General features: G+C 41.8%; 1 protein-coding gene across 1 annotated transcript in view; it reads right to left on the reverse strand.

The window, feature by feature from the left end:
• GABRB3 (gamma-aminobutyric acid type A receptor subunit beta3) overlaps nucleotides 1–23058 on the reverse strand; it is a gene marked incomplete at its 5' end in the record, with an annotated part of 141101 nt that overhangs the window by 11605 nt on the left and 106438 nt on the right. Inside the window, 4 exons of the mRNA XM_081949520.1 lie at nucleotides 2250–2494; nucleotides 6406–6558; nucleotides 7924–8061; nucleotides 17603–17685. Coding sequence (XP_081805646.1) covers nucleotides 2250–2494; nucleotides 6406–6558; nucleotides 7924–8061; nucleotides 17603–17685 — 619 coding nt within the window. The remainder of the gene's footprint in view (nucleotides 1–2249; nucleotides 2495–6405; nucleotides 6559–7923; nucleotides 8062–17602; nucleotides 17686–23058) is intronic.

Consider the following 23058-nt stretch of genomic DNA (forward strand, 5'->3'; position numbering starts at 1 on the left):
AAATACCACTTCTGGCTGGCCCCAGAGTGGGGTGAGAATGGAGATTTTGTAATATCCTTCCCCTGGAGTGGTTTTTTTAAAAAAACTACTGGTTCTGTGGGTGTGGCTTGGTGGGCATTGTTAGATCTTGGAACTGAGGAGACGGAGTCAGCTGTTATTTTAACGCATTTATTAAGCTCAACAGAACTGACAGGAACCAAAGAATGAAAGCCGTCTGACAGCTATTTATACATGCAGCTGTCAGACGGCGAACCAATAGAAACAGGGTATTTTTCCCGCCGGCCGGCAGGCGCGCCTGGACCAATCAGAGGGCTCCTTAGAACGAACGCCCTCTGCTGGCCAGGCTCGCCAGTACACAACAGGCATGGCAGGGAATGGAGATTTTGAAGTATCCTTTCCCTGCCATGCCCACCAAGCCACACCCACAGAACCAGTAGTAAAAAAATTTTCACCACTGGAGCAAGGTTTATATATGTAAATACTAGATTTTTTAATCCCACTTTATTTTACTATGTGTAGGAGGGGGAACACAAAGAAATTGTGTGGATTGTGAGAATAATCTCTCCCACACTCGTTATCCTGGCATGTTCCAAAAGGCCCCCTCTCTCCAAGGTGAAAGAAGACTCACCTGTCAACCATAATTGCTTCCAGCTAAACCTATTTCACCAATAGGCATCCTTACTTGTCCTTCCCTCATGACCCAGTGCAATTAAGAGATTTCAAATTTAAGCCTTGGTTTCAAAGCAGCTGATCTTCACTTATCTGTTGGGCCCTTGTGGTGTAGGGGCCAGAAAGAGAGACAAGTAAGAGCTTGGGGAAGCCCCCCCCCATCTTTCCTTGTATCACACAAACTATTAGTTTCTGAGAAGTGTAGTTGGAAGGCTTGATGATGCTTAAGTGGCTACAACTTTCCCAAATGTCATTCCCACATTCTGTAAGTTAGCCCATTTGATACAACAATTGTTGCTCTATAACTTCCAATTTTGCCCAATTAAAGGTTACAAAAAGATATGAGAATTTTAGTAGTTCACTGTATATGGTATGCAAATAAGTGATTGTAGGTGTGCATATGTACAAGTGCATTTCTAATCTTAAATTAGAAAATTTGTAGCTCTGGAAATTGTAAAGCTCATTCGTACACAAAGTATGTTTTCTTACTGCATATGTTTTGGATGTAAGTGTCTCCAAATTTCCCATTTTCTTATACTCAAATTCTGTGCATCTTTTTTTTACCAATTTAGTAAATAAATGAATGTAGGTACATAATTAACATTACTGCATCAATTAAAATTAGTATTATGTAAAACTTTTCATTTCATATATGTTCTCACTTTTAAAAAACAAGTTCATTTTTGTTTGCATTAAATTGCACCTTTTGTAAAAAAAATCATATTGCAGATCTCCTAATATAATCATTTTTGTGTATTTTCCTTAATATATACATTTGTACATTTTTTCTTAAAATAATTCAAATTATGCTCTATGTATAATTTTAGTGCTCTATTCAAATGTATGTTTTAATTGGAGAAATATTAATTTTTAATAATATATGTAAGGTTTAGTTTGCATTAATGTCAACTATTAAAATGCATATTAAATATTCCTACTTTTAGAGCTCTTTTCCTGTTAATGTTATTATAATAGTACTTATAAATGCAATTGCAAAAATAAAATATCAAGGAATTCTACTTATTATTCTGCTGTGCTAAGTAATGTAAGACAGGTAGAACTAGTGTCTCTGACATTTTTCTTCTTTTTGACAAAAGAAGTTTCAGTTGCTTCAGAAAAAATAGAGCTTAAGGGAAAAATTCTTAATATTCTCTATCTTGATCACATATTATTTCTTTTTATTCTGTGATCAACTCAGAATTGCGGTCGGAGAAGAAGGAAGGAAGGAAGGAAGGAAGGAAGGAAGGAAGGAAGGAAGGAAGGAAGGAAGGAAGGAGGGAAAACTATACTAAGACCAATGATGAAAAGACAAATTCCTGTGATTATTTTTCACTATTGTGATTTTGAAGTTTGTCAAATGTGCATACTGTTTTTAGGAATTTTTGTGCTCACTGCATTCTGGTATATGCTATATATTTTATATTGATAAACTGTAATGAATATAAAATGGTGCTGATGACTATACTTTCTGTATAATATGCAATCCAATTAGCAAGATAATACTACTTAATTCCATTGATTGGAACTATCCCTTGAAGATGAAAATAAGACAGACTTGTAGAAGGTATGAAAAATCCTACCCGGTTGCTTTCAAACTTAGAACGATCATTGTTTGCCTTGGCTGTCTTTTCAGCAAGTTTCTTCTGCCTTTGAGGTCCCTTTCCAAAGAAGATATAGTTGACAAAGGCATATTCAAGTAAGGCCAAGAAGACAAATACAAAGCAGCCCATAAGATACATATCAATGGCTTTGACATATGGAATCTTAGGCAAAGTCTCTCTGAGATGAGTGTTGATAGTTGTCATAGTAAGCACAGTTGTAATACCTAAAAAGAATGAGAAACAAAAATCAGTAACTTTTTTGCATTATTTCTCTAACTTACTTTGGGAGTAATTTCCAAGAGTTTTTCAGTAATATAAAAAAACTAAGTAAAATTGCAAGAGAGACAACATTTTATCTAATAGAAGAAAATATATGTAGCTCAGGGTTGAACTATGGAGTCCTTGATGCTCTCTGAGCTTGGTTGCTTGCTTGCAGATGCTTCATTACCCAACTCAGTATTGTAAGAGCAAGATGCCTGGCGTGTTGATGGGCTGTGGTTGAAGCTGCTCATGTGTTGTGAGATTAAGAACTTTCGTTATGTGTTCTGATTGCTAGTTGGTGTCACTATTTATGGATATGCTCTGCTAATCTTCTGCCTGTCTATTCCTACATAGTCTTTTAGCTTATACAGTTTTTACCTTTTATGATTGTAAGCTGCCTAGAGTTACCTTGTGTTAAGTTGGGTTGCCAATAAATTTTATGAATAAATAAATAGTGGGTATTATAGTCCTTACACTGTATGTTGTAGATGACTTCTCTTTTGAGCTGCTGGATCTTTTGGTTTACTTAAGATGTTTTGGAGGGGTTTAGTTGATTTGTGTGCTACAGTAATGCAGAAATGTGGTTAGTAGTCTGTTGATTGTTTCTGAGATGTTTTTAATGTATGATAGTGTTGTCTTTTTCATAGCTTGTGTTGGTTGTGCTGTAGGGTTGAATCATCAGATACTTTTTGATAAAATTGAGTGAGTATCCATTTTGTTGGAAGTTATTGGATGGGTGTTCTGTTTCCTATTTCATGTGTTCTGGGTTGCTGCAATACATTTGTCCTCATCTGTATAATGTTCCTACACAGCTGCTTTTGTGGAAAATAGTGGAGCACTTGGTTGGAGTGGATAGTGGAGCATTTGGTTGGTGTTTGTGGTTTGTTGATAGAATTGTATTTCTAATTTGACCTTGTTTCATTTGCTGATAACCAAGACGAGTAGTGTGTTGTTGTTTTCTTGTTTCTTTATGAATTTTATTCTTTTGAAGAAGTTGATTGTTTAATGAGTATTCTCTATTATCATTCTAGTGCTGAAGAAACCCTCCATCAAGGAACTGAATGATTACAGACCAGTTGCTCTGACCTTCGTAATTATAAAAATGTTTGAAAGGTTAGTGCTGGCCCACCTGAAAACTATCATGGATTCACTGTTAGACCCGTTGCAAAACAAATCGGCAGATGATGCTGTTAATATGGCTCTTCACTATATCCTATAACATCTTGAATATGCAAGGACCTATGCAAGGATCCATTTTGTAGACTTCAGCTTGGCATTCAATACCATCATTCCAGGTATACTTCTAATTAAACTAAATCAGCCATCTGTGCCTGACCACACTTGTAAGTGGATCATAAGCTTCCTAACAGACAGGAAGCAGCAGCTGAAGCTAGGCAAAATAACATCAGATACCTGTACAATTAACATAGCTCCCCCCCCCCCCGGGCTATGTGCTCTCTCCTCTCCTCTCTATATACCAATGACTATATCTCAAATGACCCCTCTGTTGAAGTACTGAAGTTTGCAGATGACACAATAGTGATTGGTAGCATTCGAGACAATGACAAATCTGCATTAGCCTTGTGGTGCAGCCGGAACAATCTTGAACCAAACACACTGAAAACTGTAGAAATGATAGCAGATTTTAGGAGAAACTCTCCTATACTACCACCTCTTACAATAGTAGACAACACAGTATCAACAGTAGAGACCTTCAGGTTTCTAGGTTCTATAATATCTGGAGGCTTAAAATGGACACCTAACATCAAAAATGTCATTAAAAAAGCACAACAAAGAATGTTCTTTCTGTGCCAGCTCAGAAAGCTCAGACTGCCCAAGGAGTTGCTTATACAGTTCTACAGAGGAATTATTGAGTCTGTCATTTATACTTTATAACTGTCTAATTTGGCACTGCAACCAAACAACACAGACATGGATTTCAACAGATAATTAGAACTGCAGAAAAAACAATTGCTACCTGTCTGCCTTCTAGTGAGGACCTGTATACTGCACGAGCCAGAATGAGGGCTGTGAAAATAGCTACAGGCCCCTCACATCCTGGACATAAACTGTTTCAACTTCTACACTCAAAATGACGCTATAGGGCATTGCATGCCAGAACAACTAAACACAAGGACAGCCCCCCCCCCATGCCGTCACTCAGCTAAACAACTAATTCCCACAACACTGTCAAACTATCTAGTAAGGCTGTATTCTATTCTTCTTCTCATATTTCCTATTACTTATCTCCTTATCTTTTTTGGACTATAACTGTGTTGCTTGTATCTTATGATTATATTGTTTACTTAGTATCCTAGTATGATTTATGTTCATTGCTTATTTAGTATCCTATGACTATCACTAAGTGTTGTATCTTATGATTTGTGATGAATGTATTTTTATGATGACTATGATCATGATTTATCACATATTGCCTTTATGTACACTGACAGCTTATGCACTGGAGAAAAATTTCTTGTGTGTCCAATCAAACTTGGCCAATAAAGAATTCTGCTCTGCTCTGCTTGTTTGTCTTTTACTATGTTGAAGATGTCATCTACATACCACCCAGGACAGAAGATTAGTAGAGCTCACCAATGAAGATTAACTAGGAGTTAGAAGACATGATGAAAACTTTTTAATCATACCACACATGGATAGAATCAATCAAAATTTCAATTGAGAAGTTGTGAGTATCCTAGACCAATCCAAATCCAAAAAAAGCTAACTGAGAAAATGAGAATTCTTGGAAGCTTGACATTCAGACAAATCAGCCATTAATAGACACTTAGAAATGAACCATATTTACAAACCAAAAGAGGTAGCAAAAAGCAAAGAGGTAATCAAAAAGTCCAGGACACATCCCGTTCCAGCAGCCAACGCCCATTAAGCAGGAATTAACAGTATACAAAGCCCTCAGCAACACTTGCAAGGCAAGAAATCTTTTAAAATAAGAGATGGAAAGGGAGAAAGGGAGGGGGACACACACACACACACACACACACACACATAGCACACCAAATATTTGAAATTAATGAAGCCTAGGGGAATCCTGATTTCCTGGAAAAATAACAGAAATGTCTCTAGTACCAATACAAGTCTCACAGAAAGACTTCATAGCTGTAACATTTTTCCTGAAATATATAGTCAAAAAGTAGCATTCAAGTATGATTTAGATACATGTATTATTGCTATTAAAAATAGTGAGGAGCTTGGAATGCTGCTGGCAATCTCACAAATTGATAAAGTTAATAGAGACTAAAAGTCTCTAAACTAATGTATCCAGCCGATGTTCTGAGCAATCCTTCTGTACGTGTAAAAGCTGTCCAACTTGAATCCCCCTTGGTGGATGCTGAGAATCCTCCAGGGTAAGTTGAAGCTATAGTACAGTAAATCCCGAAGCTACATGCCTTAAGGCACTTTGACCAGCATTTTCAGCTCTCGCAATGCTGGCTTTAAAGACTTGCCCTTAACCAGACTTTCATCAATTGTGTCATCGAGTAAATCAGAGGCCTCTAAGGGAAAGATTGATTAGAACTGGAAGAAAAAGAAGGCATAACCCTTTTTATTCCACTATCTTTGCATTCTTCCTTCAAATTTAAATTGTCCTTAAATTTAAATTTAGGGTACCTTTCTCTAAAGGTGGTTCTTGCATACCATTCCTAGAGTAATAAGGAAACTAAGATCCATTTGGAGAGAGCATTTAACAGATTTTATTAAAATGGTTATATATTTAAGACGAACCATTACTGAATCAATCCAAACTAATACAATATTTATATAAATGATATTGCCTATTAATATGTTGCAAATTCTAGTAATTGATATTTGATATTGCAAATGAAGTAATGTCCTACTCATCACCATTTCATACCAAGAGCCACTCTTGCTGCTGATGCATCATAATTTATCCAGAAGGATACCCATGATAAAATGGTAATCAATACTGAGGGCATGTAGGTCTGAAGAATAAAGTATCCAATATTCCTCTTCAACTTAAAACTCAATGATAGTCTTGGATAGGCACCTAATAAAAAATAGATAGGCATTAAGTTCTCATATATTTTCTTAATGATAATACAAGTTGGAATAGTTTTACTTTCTATCTAAAAATCATACATTTAAATTACTCACATGATATTTAAAATATAATGAATAAAATATACTAAACATGTTACAAAATTGTTAGCAGAGCCTATCACTCCCCAAAACAAGAATAGGGTAGCCTATAAGTTGAAATTTTGTGCAGAAAAAGTGTAATATAGGCTATTATCAAAACCCAAATATTAGTATTAAATATTTTAACTCAATAAATAATATTTGATTAATTATGTGGCATTGTCTATCATCATCATCATCATCATCATTATTGATCTTAGTATAATACAGTATAATAAAATATTAATGTTTTCAATTAGCATAATAAATGCTATAGTGATATTTCTCAAACTGTTTTAATTATGAATAATTTGTATGATAGCTTGACTCAGGACAAATAACGTTCTGGAAAGCTGTTCCGAGTTTCTGCTCTCTGTTCAAAACACATTATAATCCTCAATTTTATCACCCTCGCATATATTGCTAGTCGTTTCTGACCCTAGGGGGTGGTGCTCATCTCCATGTCCCTATTACAATAATTTATACCTATTAGTAATAATAATCTATTACCTGCATCTTAATTAGAGCATACATTTCTATTCACGTATTTATTTTTTTAGAATTTCCCATTAAATGTATTTTATTAGACTGGAAGTCTCTTGACCCAACTAATTTTCTAAGTCACATACTATAGGTAGTCCTCGATTTATGACCACAATTTAGCCCAAAATTTCTGTTGTTCAGACACTTGTTAGGTGAGTTTTGTCCCATTTTACAACCTTTCCTATCTCAGTTGTTAAGTGAATCACTGCAGTTGATAAGTTAGTAACCCGGTTGTTAAGTGAATCTGGCTTCCCCATTGATTTTGCTTCTCAGAAGGTCTCAGAAGTGATCACATGACCCCGGGACAAAGCAACAGTCATAAATATTAACCAGTTGCCTAGCGTTTGAATTTTGATCACATAATTATGGGGATCTTGCAACAGTCATAACTGTGAAAAATGCATATAAGTCACTTTTTTTCAGTGTGTTGTAACTTTGAATGATCATTAAATGGACTGTTGTAAGTTGAGGCCTACCTGTACGCAGTTTCAGATACAAATATTGCTTTCTTTATTTAAAAATCATCAAACTAATCAGTTTTAACTTTTCAGACCCAGTAACACAAAATATTTGCAAATAAAGAATGAACTAGCACTACCTCCATTTTAATTACCTCTTATATAAACACCAAATGTAGGCATGCATTAGAGAGCTAGAAATAATGGAAATTCAACAATTACGAAATACATGCCTGTGGCAAAGACAACATTTTTGGACACAAGTTTATATTCCACAATAGAAAATTGCGGAAGCTCAATTCTTTCTACTCCAGAAACTGCATTATCTCCACCTCTCCAATAAAATTCTATGTCATCCGTTGTGTATCCATCTGGAAACAAATCAGAAATGTTTTAGTATCTTGTTCTTAAAATATATGATAGCTTCACTTTTCTTAAAACTTTCATTCTGCCTTCAAGAAGAAAATAAAATTTCCCACTCCTAAACTTTCTATGAATCAAGCATATATTCTCCAATATTATTATTAATAATATGTCTCTATATCTATTCTAAACCATGTTATAGGCTGAGATACTGTTTGAGGAACAGACCATTTTTTCTCCTTGCTTCATTTATTTATTTATTTATTTTCAGTATTTCTAGACTGCCCCCTCTCCCCGAAGGGACTCGGGGTGGTGTACAGGTGTGTCATTAAAACGAATACAAAAGACGAATATCCCATACCCTTAAAAACGAATTAAACCTCATACAACTGTACAAAAAGTAAAAATTAAAAATTAAATTAAAAACAACTAAAAGTATACCCCTAGAAAATTTAAAAAATGCAGGCTTAAGGAACTAAAATTGGGAATTAGGAATTAGGCCAGGCCGGCTAGATTAAACAGGTGGGTCTTTAGTTTCTTACGGAAGGAGCAGAGGTCGGTGATAGTCCTGATATCTGGGGGGAGGTCATTCCAAAGGGTCGGGCCCATCACAGAGAAGGCCCTACTCCTGGGCGTCGCCCACTGGCATTGCCTAGTGGACGGCACCCGGAGGAGTCCCTCTCTGTGAGAGCGAATCGGCCGAAGGGATGTATGGGGCAGGATACGATCCCGCAAATAACTAGGTCCTGTGCCATGGAGCGCTTTGAAGATGATAACCAACACCTTGAAACGCACCCGAAAAGCCACAGGTAGCCAGTGCAGCCCGCGCAGCAAAGGTGTTATGTGGGAGTATTTAGTAGCTCCCACAATTGTCCGCGCGGCCGCATTCTGAACCAACTGCAGCCTTCGGGTGCATCTCAAGGGGAGCCCCATGTAGAGAGCATTACAGTAGTCCAGTCGAGACATCACAAGCGCATGAGTGACTGTACATAGGGCGTTCCGGTCCAATAGGGGACGCAATTGGCGCACCAGGCGAACCTGGTGGAATGCCCCCCTTGCCACGGCTGTCACATGGTCATCCATTGACAGCCGGGCATCCAGGAGGACACCCAAATTGCGTAACCGATCCACGGGGGCCAGCTGTTCGCCCCCAATGGCCAGTGATGGACGTAACTGGTTGAACCGGGGTGCCGGTAGCCACAGCCACTCCGTCTTGGACGGGTTGAGTTTGAGTCTGTTACTTCCCATCCAGATCCAAACGGCTTCCAGACATCGGGACATCACTTCGACGGCATCGTTGGGGTGGTCCGGGGTAGAGATGTACAGCTGCGTATCGTCAGCGTACAGATGGTAATCTACCCGGAACCCACGGATGATCTCGCCCAGTGGCTTCATGTATGTGTTGAACAGGAGAGGCGAGAGGACCGACCCCTGTGGCACCCCACAAGTGAGCGGCCTCAGGCTCGACCTCTGCCCCCCTGTCAACACACATTGCGTTCGACCAGAGAGGTAGGAGGAGAACCACCGCAAAACGGTGCCCCTCACCCCCAACCCCTCCAGGCGATGCAATAGGATACCATGGTTGATGGTATCAAAAGCCGCCGAGAGATCTAACAGGAGCAGGATGGATGAAAAGCCCCATCTCTGGCCCTCCAGAGATCATCCACCAACGCGACCAATGCCGTCTCCGTGCTGTGACCGGGCCGGAAGCCGGACTGGCGCAGATCCAGATAATCAATTTCCTCCAGGTGCCGTGGGAACTGTTGCGCCACCACACTCTCTACAACCTTCGCCAAAAAGGGAAGGTTGGAGACGGGACGGTAATTAACTAAATTAGCTGGGTCCAGGGAAGGCTTCTTGAGTAGGGGCCTCACCACCGCCTCTTTCAAGACGGCCGGCAAGGACCCCTCCCTCAGTGAAGCGTTCACTAATTCCTGGAGCCAACCTCGTGTGACCTCCCAGGATGCCAGTATAAGCCAGGAGGGACACGGGTCCAGTAAACATGGTGGCTCGCAGTCGTCCACGTAACCCGTCCATATTGTCGGAAGTAACAGAGTCAAACTCCTCCCAGAATGGCACCTCAAGACCCGCCTCCGACGTCTCTTCTAGACCGCTAGCGGAGACCCATTCGCTGCAAATCTGAGCGATTTTGTCCTGCAGATATTCCCCAAACTCCTCTGCTCTACCCTGCAAGGGTGCTTCCCGCGGCCTCTGAGAAGGGAGGGAGCGGGTCACCCTAAACAACTCATGACAACAACTCATGCTGTTTCACATGAAACTAATACATATATGTTATATGATTATTATAAAAATGTGAAAATTCATTTTGAAAAAATAATTTAAGCTGTGCATAATAATGCATATAAATGTAAAGGGATTGATAGTTAAAATGAGATAAAACTAGATAATTTCACAAAATGAGATAAATGTTGACCATTTCACCATGTATCATAACATCAATTATCCAAGTGAGCTTGTTATACTGTCTTACTAATGCAAACAGTTGAATACACGATATTATTATAACTATATGTTGCCAACTATACAAATCATGACTGGATGGGATGATTAATCTGTAAGAAATATATTATGAAGTAATACTGTAAAAATGGACAATGATACTGACAATCAAGTATTGAAGGTATGGGTGGCAATAAAGGATGTTTGATCTGGATCATTTGTCAGGTAAGTCAGGTGACTCTTTTTGCAACAAAATACTTGGGGACCTCCAGATCAGTTCTAGACCCGAAGACCATTCTGCTTAGAATGATATTTCAATAGAGTCTTTGCTACATTTTTATACCCTTTAGTAAAATAGTTGAGCCTGTAGTGTAGAAGGCTGGAGATCTCAAAAGAATTGTAATGTAATTCTTTAAGTCTGGAAAAGAAAAACTATGTTTCCAAAACATGGACATGAAAACCAAATTGTTCTCCAATTCTGTCTTTTAACTGAATCATTAGTCTAGCTCAGAGGTGTCAAACATGATTTCATTGAAGGCTGCATCAGGTTTGTGTTTGACCTTGGGAAGCTGGGGTGGGAATGGGCAGGGTGGGCATGGCCAGCTTGACATCATTCATGTCAGGGGTGCCTGTGGTGGCCTGGGTGCTCTGCCAATGAAAACGAGCTCCCAAGCAGCGTTTTAGGCTGGGACAGCCTCCTGCAATCCTCTGCCAGTGAAAACAGAATTCAGGGGGACACACATGGCCCTCGTGAGCTCTGGTTTTGCTGGCAGAGGAACCATGGGCTCGTCCTTCACTGTTTCCAAGGCGGTCCCATGGGCTAGATCTAAGCACCCTATAGGCCGGATCCAGTCCCTGGGCCTTGAGTTTGACACCACTGGTATAGTTATTAAGGAATCTGAAAAAGGATCAAACTAGTCTCAGAATTGCTGTCTTGCCATACTCATTAACAATGAGACATCTAATACAGTTATCAAGTTTCCAAAATTTTATAACCTATTTACCTTTACTTGAATTTAACCAAGGAAAATTCAGTGTACATGACATCTAGGATGGATCACTTTTTTTACATACATGCCCTCTGTATGGAAAATCATTTACATAAAAACCATGTAATGAAATGGATAATAAATATAACCAGAAAAGAATGGATCGATACTTTTTGATTATATTAATGCATTTTGGAGATAAATAGTAAATATCTTATACCTACATATTAGTAATTCACTAGCAGTAAGTAATAATAATATGGTTTTTCTTTTCAAGCTTTTAACTGCAAATTTGTCAGTGACTTCATCAAAATCGATCTTTGTATATTCATATTGAATAGGCAGGATATACAGAGTTGTCAATATGTCTTCTTCACAGGCTTAACGGTAACAACAGCTCTTTATTAAGTACAACAAGTGAGAACAATCCAGCGAAGGTTGAGTCTGACAGCAGCCCTTTTATAGAGAGCTGTCAGACCCTTCAACCAATAGGATTAAACATCTGTTCCCACCAGAACAGAGGACCTTGGTGGAAACCACTGTAATTAGAACAAGTATCTAACACCCCTCCCCTCTTGGATGGAACAATCCTACTTGTTACATAGTCACGTAGGTAGGCGGGCTTTTGGGTAGCTCTGCCTGACCTGTGCAGTTCAGTAGGATGGGTTTCCTTGGAAAGGTCGGATGGACCTGTTTGCTCCACAGCTCTGCTTGGTGGAAGCTCCTGGAACCTTTCACAGGCCGCGGCTGGAGCTTCTAGAGCCGGTTCGCTCAGAGCTTGCTGCGGGCCTGCAACATAACCAGGTAAGTTTCCCGGTACCTTCAGGCTTGAGCTGGCCATGGAAGGACTGAGTTTGCTCCATTTGGGAAGGGCTTTGGCTAACTCGTGCAGGAGTTACCTCTGGTTGTCTAAGAGTGGAGTTGGAGAGGCAGCCACTGAGTTGGTCAATATGCCTTCTCCAATTCCTCTCGTTCTCGAGCTCTAGGAGGTAAGAGTGAGGGCTGGTGATGCCTATCTCTGTGGCAGGAATCTACAGAGTTCCCCCAGCATAGTTGTGGGCGTATACCGAATCCCCTACGCTAAATGTCCGAATCTTGCTTGTGGAGTCTGGGAGTGATGAGGCAAAATAATTGGGGTGTAGCCGGTCTAAATGGGACCTTAGCCGGCAGCCCATGAGAAGCTCAGAAGGGCTTCTCCCTGTAGTGGCACTGGGTGTGATGTGCTGAATTAGCAAATAGTGGTTAACCACTGTTTGCCAATCTCCCGGGCCCATCTTAGAGAGGGCCTCTTTTGCAGATCTCACCATTCTCTCCACCTGACCATTGGAGGCTGGATGGAATGGTGCAACCAGGGCATGCCTGATTCCCTGAGCTGCTAGGAAGGTCTCAAATTGCATGGCTGTGAATTGGGGCCCATTGTCAGAAACCAAGACGTTGGGCAGACCATGCATGGAGAAACGTCTCCGTAGCACCTTGATGACCGCTTCTGCCATAGTGGAGGTCATCAGGACTACCTCTAACCATTTTGAGTAGGCATCCACAACTACGAGAAATGTCTGGCCGTGAACTGGGCCAGCAAAGTCAATGTGCACCCTAGACCACGGTCCTTGAGGTTGCTCCCACTCCTCAGCGGGCGCCTCTGGGGGAGCTGGTCTGGACTCCTGGCATGGTTTGCAGGTAGCCACCCATTCTTCGATCTCCCTGTCAATGTTAGGCCACCACACATAACTCCTAGCCAAATACTTAATCCTGACAATTCCAGGATGCCCTACGTGTAAAGCCTCTAATACTGCAATGTGCAGTTTGGGTGGAACAACGACCCGGTCGCCCCACAATAAACAGCCTTTAACAACAGACAGGTTATTTCTCTTATGATAATACATTTTGAAATCAGACCCAACAGGCCCCTTGGGCCACCCACTCCACACCCAGTTCAAAACCTGTTTGATTGTGGAGTACCTGGCAGAGTGGCGGGTAACATTACTAAGCGAGTTGGAATCAGTCTCTAAACAGTCAATGAAAAAAAATGGCATCTCTGGGGTAGGGTCTGCGAGTAGTTCCTCGGTGCTCTCGTTGACACCGGTCACTTCCAGCCCCAGGGCTTCAAACCAGTCAAGCCCCAGGAGGCTCCGCAGGTTTCCACTGACCACTGTCACCGGGAGCTGTCCGCTGAAGTTGTTGAAGTTCACCTGGAAGGTGCTTTGGTCCACGATGGGGACTCTGTTCCCCTGGTAATCGCGAAGGCGGATGTCAAGGGTGCATAGATGTTGTTTCTTCAGGCTAGGGATAGCCTGCTTCAGGGTAGACCATGGCATGATGATCAGTGATGACTCAGTGTTGATCTCCATCTTGCATGGAGAGCCCTCGATGAGGACTGTGACCTTCAGCTTCTTTGACCGTCTTGTGCGGCCTTGGCCGATTGAGGTGTGATGGGTGACTCTGTTGTCATCCTCTGAGTGCTGTGGTGGTGGCTGCCATGCCCCTTAGTCGAGCCTCTGCTGGTGGTTAGATCGGCTTCGTGGCTGCCAGGTCGTCGAGGGGAGCTTGCTTCGGCAAACCTTGGCGATGTGCTGTTTGTCTCACAGTGCTGGCAGATAGCGTCGTGGAAACAGCAAGCCAATCTGGCATGGTCTCCTCCGCAGCTAGCACAAGGCGGGAGATGCGGTTTGAATTTGCGCACCGGCTGGGTGCGGCTACTGTGCATGTGGCAGCTGTCATCTTCTTCACCTTCTGAGCTGTCGGGCTCTGCAGCCTCGCGATGTATGCGTGTACTCTTTCGCGTGTCTTTTGGAGCGCTTTGGTGCTGCAGAGTCTTAGTAGATTTGACGGCTGATTCGGATGCCCTGGCTTCATCCAAGGCGATCTGCAGAGTGAGGTTAAATTTAGTGAGTAACCTCCTCTGTAGGTTAATGTCCCGTATGCCGCAAATTATGCGGTCCAGAATCAGCTCGTCCAGGTCTCGGAATTCGCAGTATGCTGTGGCCTTGTGAAGCGCAGCAACATACTCATTAATCGACTTGCCCTCTTTCTGGTTCCTGATGTTAAACTCATGCCGGCGAATGTGCTTGGATGGCTTGGAGGCATAGTGAGTCCTTAGCGTCTGCTGAAGCACAGACCAGGTGACTGATTGTACCAGTGTCAGCTCAGAGAGGTCCTTCAGGTGTCGAAACTTCCCGGCCATAGTATCCGAGGAACATGTTCTTCTTGCGGCCTTCAAAAAGGCCCATGAGGTCATTTGCCTCAAGGAAGCAGTCAAATTGTAGCATGTACGAGTCCCAGTGCTCGGTGACTGGGTCATACGGAGTCAGTGGGGCATGCATTTTGTGTTCTGAGGGAGTTTTGAGTTTGCCGCTCAAAAATGGCTGCTCGAAGCTGCGCTGAGCTCTGGGCTGTATGTACTTGCTGGATTGCTATGCTCTTTTTGGTTCGCTTAGTTGCCTTCCAATCCCATCCTCATCGCCAGTGTTGGGTAATGGCTAGGCACACACAGGCTTAATGGTAACAACAGCTCTTTATTAAGTACAACAAGTGAGAACAATCCAGCGAAGGTTGAGTCTGACAGCAGCCCTTTTATAAGGAGCTGTCAGACCCTTCGACCAATAGGATTAACCCTCTGTTCCCGCTGGAACAGAGGACCTTGTTGGAAACCACCGTAGTTAGAACAAGTATCTAACTACTTTCCATTAATTTTAATTTTTAAATGTAAAACATTCTTTCACATGAGGCCACAGATGTACAATACTTAGGAAAAAGCTTAAACATAAGGATAAGTGCAGTGATCCATTAAAATTCCATTTCACAAAAAAATCCATGTAAAAGATACTGTCCATATCTTTGTTTCAATAAAGGTGAATATTTGTATCTCTGGGTTGAAATGGGGGGTCCTTGGTGCTCTCTGAGCTTGTTTTCTTGCAGACCTCTCATTACCCTAACTAGGTGACATTATCAATGCTGGTAAGCACTGCTGTTTGCTATCAGTTTATATTCTGATGACTTGCCTGTCTGTGTGTGGGGTGGTGGTTTTAGAGGTTCTTTTTGTTGGGCTGTTTACTGATGGCTCTTTGACAGTTATCAAGTAAACAATACCCCAGTCAAGAAACTGCTAAAGAACCTTTTATAAACAGCCCAACCAAAGAATTTCTAAGACCACCTCCACCCATACAAACAGACAAGCTCAGGGAGTATCTTTGTTTCTTTGCTATCAGTTCTGGCTACTTTCAAAAATGTCCATTAGAATATCTCTAATAGTCATCATACTTTTCTATTACATTTGGTAAAAACTTCTGAAGATTTTCTTTTTTGCAAAAATGATGGAAATGGCTTGATGATAATGAACAGTGGCATTATTTGATTCATTGCTTCAGAACAAGATTCAGAAGAGGTATGATACTGATAGCTCATATTCAGAGACTTGGGGATTTAATTTCCACCAGGTTTTACCCACCAGTTATAAATATGGATGTCCTAGTGTTTGCCTTATTATTTACAAATAAGTCTGCAGGAAATATAAAACTACCGTACTTCTCAACAATTTGTTGGTGTTTGGTAAAGATTTATAAAACCATGACATTGTTAAGTGTTGACTGCCTCCTTCTCTCTTTTGTCCTGATCAATAACATCCATCTTTATTTTGAAAAGATTCATTTGTTTTCTTAAATGGTTTAACTGTTCTGGAAACCATAAATGATACCAGAATAAATCAAAATATACTTTATTTTTCAGAGTATAAGACGCACCCTTTTTCCTCAAAAAAAAAAAGAGGCTGAAAATCTGGGTGCATCTTTTACTCTGAATACAGCATTTTTTGCCTCCGTAAGCCCTTCACCAAAATGGTCGTGCACAGCCTTATGGAGGCTATCAGAGAGCTCCTGGAGGCTGCGGAGGGCAGAAATGAGCAAAAAATGGGCCGTTTTTTGTCCCCCCAGCTCCCAGCAGTACTCTATAAGCCTCCATAAGGCTATGCATGCTTTTTTTTTTTTTTTACAAAAAATGGGCCCGTTTTTGTGAAAAATGGCCATTTTTTGCTCTTTTTTGCCCCCCCCCCCCAGGAGCACTCTGCAAGCTCATCAAGGTTATTCATGCCTTTTTTTAAAAATGGGCACATTTTCGTGAAAAACAGGCCATTTTGGGGAGGTTTGCACAGTTCAAAAACTCCCTCCCCCTTTTGGAAAGCTCTTTAACTGATTGATGAGAATTACATTGATCAAGTGTTGTGCCAGCAGAAATAAAGTCTTAGATGCTGCAGATAGTCAGCGATTTCCTTCTCCAGCACATGGCTAAATACACCTGGAAACATCTACCTACCTACCTACTCTCTCTCTCTCCCTACCTATCTACTGTATTTCTCTCTCTCTCTCTCCCCCTCTAGCTACCTACGTACCTACCTACTCTCTCTCTCCCCCTTACCTATCTAATGTATTTTTCTCTCTTTCTCTCCCTCTCTATCCCTCTATCTACCTACCTACTTTCTTTAAAAAAATTGCCTCTTCAAAACCTTGGTGCCTTATACTCCGGTGTGTCTTATATTCCGAAAAATATGGTAATTATCTTCTTTGTCAAAGTTTTAGTCTTTACTAGCATCTGTTTTTTCCCATTTCTTCTCTGTTGGTATTGTTTCTTACTGTTATTTTCTTTCTCTTTCCCACTACCAATATTCTGTATTGTCTTTAATGAAATTATTTGGATGTACCAGCTACTTTTTCTTTTTCAAAATGTTTGTTAACTACAATCATTGCTGAAGGCATTATATATTAAACAATAGATACAGACATTGCTTCAATCACCTCATTTGCTTTTTTATTTTTATTTTTTGTTGTTGAGCACCAGTGGGTCAATGTCATTTCATGTGAATACTTTAAATTTCTTTAAAAACGTAAGAATAATTATGGAACAGTGCTGCAGAACTGCAGACCACTGCAGAAGATAAAAAACAGAAGTTGATGACATGAAATACACATGAAGTGAGCATAAATGATTTTGAACTATTAAGAACGCTATGCATATAATGGGCATGAGAAATTAAATAAATATTAGTAACAAAACTAAAACAACTATTTTGCACAACATATTTCATACACCTGAAATTAATAGAAATACGTACAGCTTTCTATTTCCAATGTACAATTTTGTTCATCTAATGGGTATCTCCTCAAGTCCATCATGCAAGCTGCAGTAGTTGTGATTCTAAAACAAAACAAAACAAAATGAATTGCCACATAAATAAGGAACAAGAAATAAAACATTTAAATAAATATTCTGAAATAAAAATAAGAGGCAATAATAGTAAGAGCTACTAATTATGTACAGACACCTTTACTAGAGTGTAATGCTTTTCCTTCTGCACAAATACAAAAATGTGCATGAAATGCATTTTATTATATCTATATTTTCATTTGCTTTATCTAAAAGTTTTATTTTAGAAAGCTAGAAGTGCTAATAAACTGTTTTAGCTAGTATTTTAAATAGTAGCTATTTATTTATAGTCCATACATACTATTTTTTCAAATACTTTAAAAAACTGGTTTCATTGAAAAAAAATTACACCAAAAGATTCTAAAAACACCAAGATTAGATTTCCAAGCTAAACTACATAATTAAGCAGTTTTCTAAATAAACATGGAATCGTCAAAGACAAAAAAAACGAAGAACAGGTTTTGTACATCTAAAAAAATAAGTTCTGAATGAGACTGAGTACACAGTACCATCTATCACTATTCATTGATCTGCAGAGGAAACCAAATGTTGCTTCAGGCCACAAGTTATCATATTGTTCTAAGTTGGGATGTTTAGTTCCATTTCTGTACATGCTGGAATACAGGAGAAACAGGAATGTTTAAACTATGTGGAAACTAGGAGATCCCACTAATTTGGATTTGATTTCAAAATCAATAAGAAGTGAAAATAGTATTTGTTTGAATTTGTCAACTGTCCCAACTAGGTCAGTTAGAAAAGAAAGACTCTCGGATCCATTATTAACATAACTTTACTAAAGCCAAAGTGTCTACAATGAGGCAAAGCTAGATCTGAGATTTTCATCCACAAAGCATGTGTTTAACTTTTCCTTTCTTCTCCTTCTCTCCTTGCCCTTTGCTTATCTTGACCTGTCCAATTATATTTAAACAAATTATTTTGGTACTAGTTCCTGGCTTGGCAGGTTGGGTGGTGCTGCATTCCATGAGGTGACTTTGGAATGGCCAGCAGTTTTCACACAATGACGCAAGTAATTTCTATTCCTTTCCTGCTACCTCTCCTTATCCCACTCCGCAGTTCCCTCCCACTGTTGCTTATGGCAGACTGAAAGCAAGTGAAACATAGCTGGAGAAGTGGATGTCCTGAAAGGACCTCACTAAAGTGGTGGTATTTTTACTCAGATTGTATTGGCAGCTATAGAACCTGGGAAAAGCTTAGGTGCCTTAAACAACTGGATTTGAATCTGAAATTATACAAAGCCTGAAGCAGTGTTTCTCAGCCTTGGTAAATTTAAGAAGTCTGGACTCCTCAGCCAGCTAGGGAATTTAGAAGTAGAAGTCCAAATCTGCAACACATCTCAAATCAATGTTGGGAAACCCTGGCCGGAAATAAATACACCTGTACTGCTGTTAAAAACAGCATAAGGTTTAAAATATTATAGGGTAAATACAAATGATAACATATGACTAGTATTCAGGGGTGGGTTTCAATTTTTTTTACTACTGGTTCTGTGGGCGTGGCTAGGTGGGGGCATGTGACTGAGTGGACACAGCCAACTTGACATCACTCACACCCATGCCCACTCAGTCATATGCCCCCCTCACACCTAGCCACGCCCACAGAACCGGCGAAAATTTCAGTGTTGCCAGCTGAGTGGCTGACAAGGAAGCATCACTTTCCCCTCAGCGCCAAGCAATCCATTTCCACACATACACACACCCTCCCCATCTAGCTGCTTTGTGCAGCTGGGAGTGTGAGGGTGCATGGCGAGACGCCTCTCAAGTGAGCGCCAAAGCGCAGCAAAGGCGCATGTGGGGCAGCTCGCTTAAGGAGGGTCTTAGCAGGATGCAAAAGAATGTGGCTTCTCTCCTGCACTAAGGCTCCGGCCATCGCCTTGCCATGTTATTCCTCTCCCCCCATAAGAGGAGGAGGAGGGGAAGAGGAGGATGGTCGCCAGAGCCTTAGTGCAGGAGCAAAGAGGCTCTGTAGCTCCCTTCATGCCACATTTGTGCATAAGGCACCCTTAGCTTCCTGCCACTTCGGGCTGGAACTTGTGCCCTCTGTGCTGAGGAGCTGCGGGGAGGACAAGGCAAGGTGATGGCTGGGGCCTTACTGCAGCATAGAAGCCACGCATCCTGCATTTGAGTCCTGCTAAGACCCTCCCTAAATGAGCAGCTGACTGCCCCACGCACACCTTTGTTGCACTTTGGCACTTGCTCGAGGGGGTCTCCCTGTGCGTACACACCCTCCCAGCCCTGCCACAGCCAGCCAGGGGATCGCAAGAGAAGAAGGAGGGCAGCCTGAAAGGAACCTCTGCCATGGCTGGCAAGCATGCCAAAGCGAGCTTGCTGGCTTGGCCCAGCCGCGGCTTTTCGAAAGAGAGAGAAACGAGACTCAGAAACAGAGAGAGCAAGATACACACACACATACACACAGATGGGGGGAGATCGGCTGACGAGTGAGGGCTTTCTCCGAGCCTGACACCTAGGGTTGGCATGCAAGGTTCAGTGGGGCCAGCTCTGTTTTCCCACTGCTCTGAACCTTTTAAAGCTGTGGTTAGGCACTGTCGGTTTGTCCCCCTTTTTGACGTCCCCTCCTCCTGGATTCCATTTCCACCCTGCCAGCCCTTGTGTGTTAAGGTCTGGCTGGACCAGGCCAATGTCTCTGGGCAGAGAGCAGGCTGTGCATCCTTTACTGCTCACCGCTGCCTGCCCATTTGTTTGCTGCTTTCCTGTGAAGGTCCTCAGGAGGCTTCGCTGAGCCATCCCAGAGCTTCCCTGTTGGGAAATCCAACCCGCCATCCCACGCGAGGCTTGGCTCGAACCTCACCCACCATGCAGCCTTTTCGGGAGCATCATGGCTCAGCCTCGCCTCGCCTGGCTCCCTTCTGAAGTTAGGAAGTGGCGCTTTGCCCCCAAGACCCTGCAGAAGCCCAGGCTGGGGCGCTTTGTGCAGGCTTGGCAGCAGGAAGACCCCCCCCCCCGCGCCCATTCTTTCAAGAGTCCCTTCAAGCAGAGCCCAAACTGGCCACTAGGGAGGCCTTGACACCCATCGCCCTGCTGCCTCCAGTCTCACACAACCTTCCCGCCACCCCACCGACCTGGAAAGCTGCACCTTCATGCCCCATTGCTGGCTGCAGTTGGCCTTTCGGCGGCTCTGTTTTCTCTTGGTGCCACTTCCCAGCCGGGGGACCCTCTGGGGTAGCCCTGCCGCTCAGGCCACATTCAAGTGGGCGCTGAGTTGGTCAGCAACCCACACGCAGCCACCATATGACCTTTATAAACAGAAATTAACCATCTTCTTTTAAACTTTCCATTTCAATGAGAATTTTTCTAAAACTTCTTAAATTCTCATTGAAATGGAAAGTTTAAAAGAAAATGTTTAATTTCTGTTTATAAATTGGCGGCCAGCTGGGAAAGCGTCCCCGGGAGCTGAGCGGGCCGAGCATGGCGTCTCAGGCTGAAAGGGAAGCTGTGGCCCCCTGCTCGCCAGGTTCCCCCTCCTCTTCGCACCTTCTCCCCTCCCTGGCCATTACTACTGGTTCGGAAAGGTACGCCAGATTTCTACTACCTATTCAAGTGAACTGGACCAAACCGGTAGGAACCCAGCTCTGCTAGTAGGTTAAGTAGTACTCTTAAGTAGTACTCTTAAGTAGTATTCTTTTTTGTCAAATTTTTTTATTGATTTTAAAAAATTTACAAGGGAAAAGGGGTTAAGAGGTTATGGAACATTTTGACAGCTACATCGTGCGGGGGGGGGGGAGAAGCCCCCCCGGGTCTTGCAACTTTTACAAAAAGGAGAAATAAAAAACTATGAACTTTTGCATAGATATTAGCAGTTTTAAGTTTACACAAAATCGTCAGTATGTTTCAATCATTTTACTTTTGTCACTTCCTTGAAAATACATTGTAACAACATTTAGAATAGTGTTTCAATTCACTTTTGTGATCTGAGTCTTCTTGTTGTCGTATCCTCCCCCCTGTCCACTGGCAGAGCCTCAGCCCCTCCCTGCTTTGTTTCTTGTCTGACGTCCCCCACGTCACCTAAGAGAGCAGTATGTTTTTTCATGAAAGCCTCTGCTTCTGCAACTGTGTTAATTCTGATTCTACTGCTCTCCCAAAAAATCAACATGCCTTCTGGTAACAACCACTTAAACCAAACCCCGTTATTATATAATTTTTTTGCTAAGAAGGTATATTTCCTTCTCTTATCTCTTACTTTCTTTGGGATCTGCTTAAGAATGGTTATTTCTTTATCCTTATATTTTAATGGTCCTCCCCTTTGAGCTCCTAGAACCTCATCTCTTGTGGTTTTTCTAAGAAATTTAACATGAACTTCCCTTGGAACATTATGTGTTCTTGCATAGGCTGAATTAATCCTATAAATCAGGTCAATATATCACCCAAGCTGTTGTTTATCTCTGTTAATATATTCTGCTAACATTTCCAGGTGGTAATTTTTTCGGACCCATCATGAAGCTCGGAGATAATTATTGTCCTATACAGAGAATGGTGTCCGTGGGAAAGCACAGCCGGTAGAGACCACCAAACAGGTAAATCCAAAGGAGAATAAGTCACTTAGTTCAAGACTAAAGCAGATGGGTGGATCAAAATATTCCAAATCCAGGGAAAAAACTTGTTTGAAGAGGCTCCTGAAGGTCTCTGGGGTGGAAATTAATTCAAGGCAACAAAGTTTTCCAAAGAAGGAGTCTCATGCACAAAGACAAAGAAGAAAGAGGAAGTGAGGCATCTTGGCTCAGCCAGCACCGGTGGTCAGGAAACAACAAAGTCAGAATTTCCATGGATAGTTAGAGAAGAATCAGTTCAACCATCCTTTCTCTCACAGTTGTAGTCAGAAGAGGGAAAAAAGGTTTTCCCCCCCATTAATTAAGGGAAGTGAAAGTATTTTAAACTTTTAAAAAACTTTCTCTCTCTCCCTTGCGAGGGAGAGATTTTCCAAGTGCCGCTTTTCCAAAGGGGGTGGAAACTCCCTCCCCCCTCGAATTTTGACTCCTCCACTGGTTGAAACAAAGTCCAAGAAAAAACTGCAAGTCAGTCAATAAGGTATTAAACTGTAAAAGACCCGGGGAGATCCCCCATCTCACTGCGCTTCAGCTGTTGCATTCAAATTAATCGCTTCCTTCTTGGCTGCGCTCGGCGAAGCGCACGTTGGCATTCCGCATGCTCCCTATGCTTCATGGCTCCTGGGGCAAAGCTGGAGACCCCCCATGGCCGCTGCCATTCCAGGGGGTCCCAGCAAGCCACCCCTACGGCAGGGCGCCACTCCAAGGCACCCTGTGCTCCCCTAGGATTCAGGGGAGCCCACCGAAGCAGCGAGAAGGACGCACGCGTCCGTCGCCTTTGGCCG

Source organism: Natrix helvetica (assembly GCF_964273705.1).
Source record: "Natrix helvetica genome assembly, chromosome: 3".
In the NCBI taxonomy this organism is placed as follows: Eukaryota; Metazoa; Chordata; class Lepidosauria; order Squamata; family Natricidae; genus Natrix; species Natrix helvetica.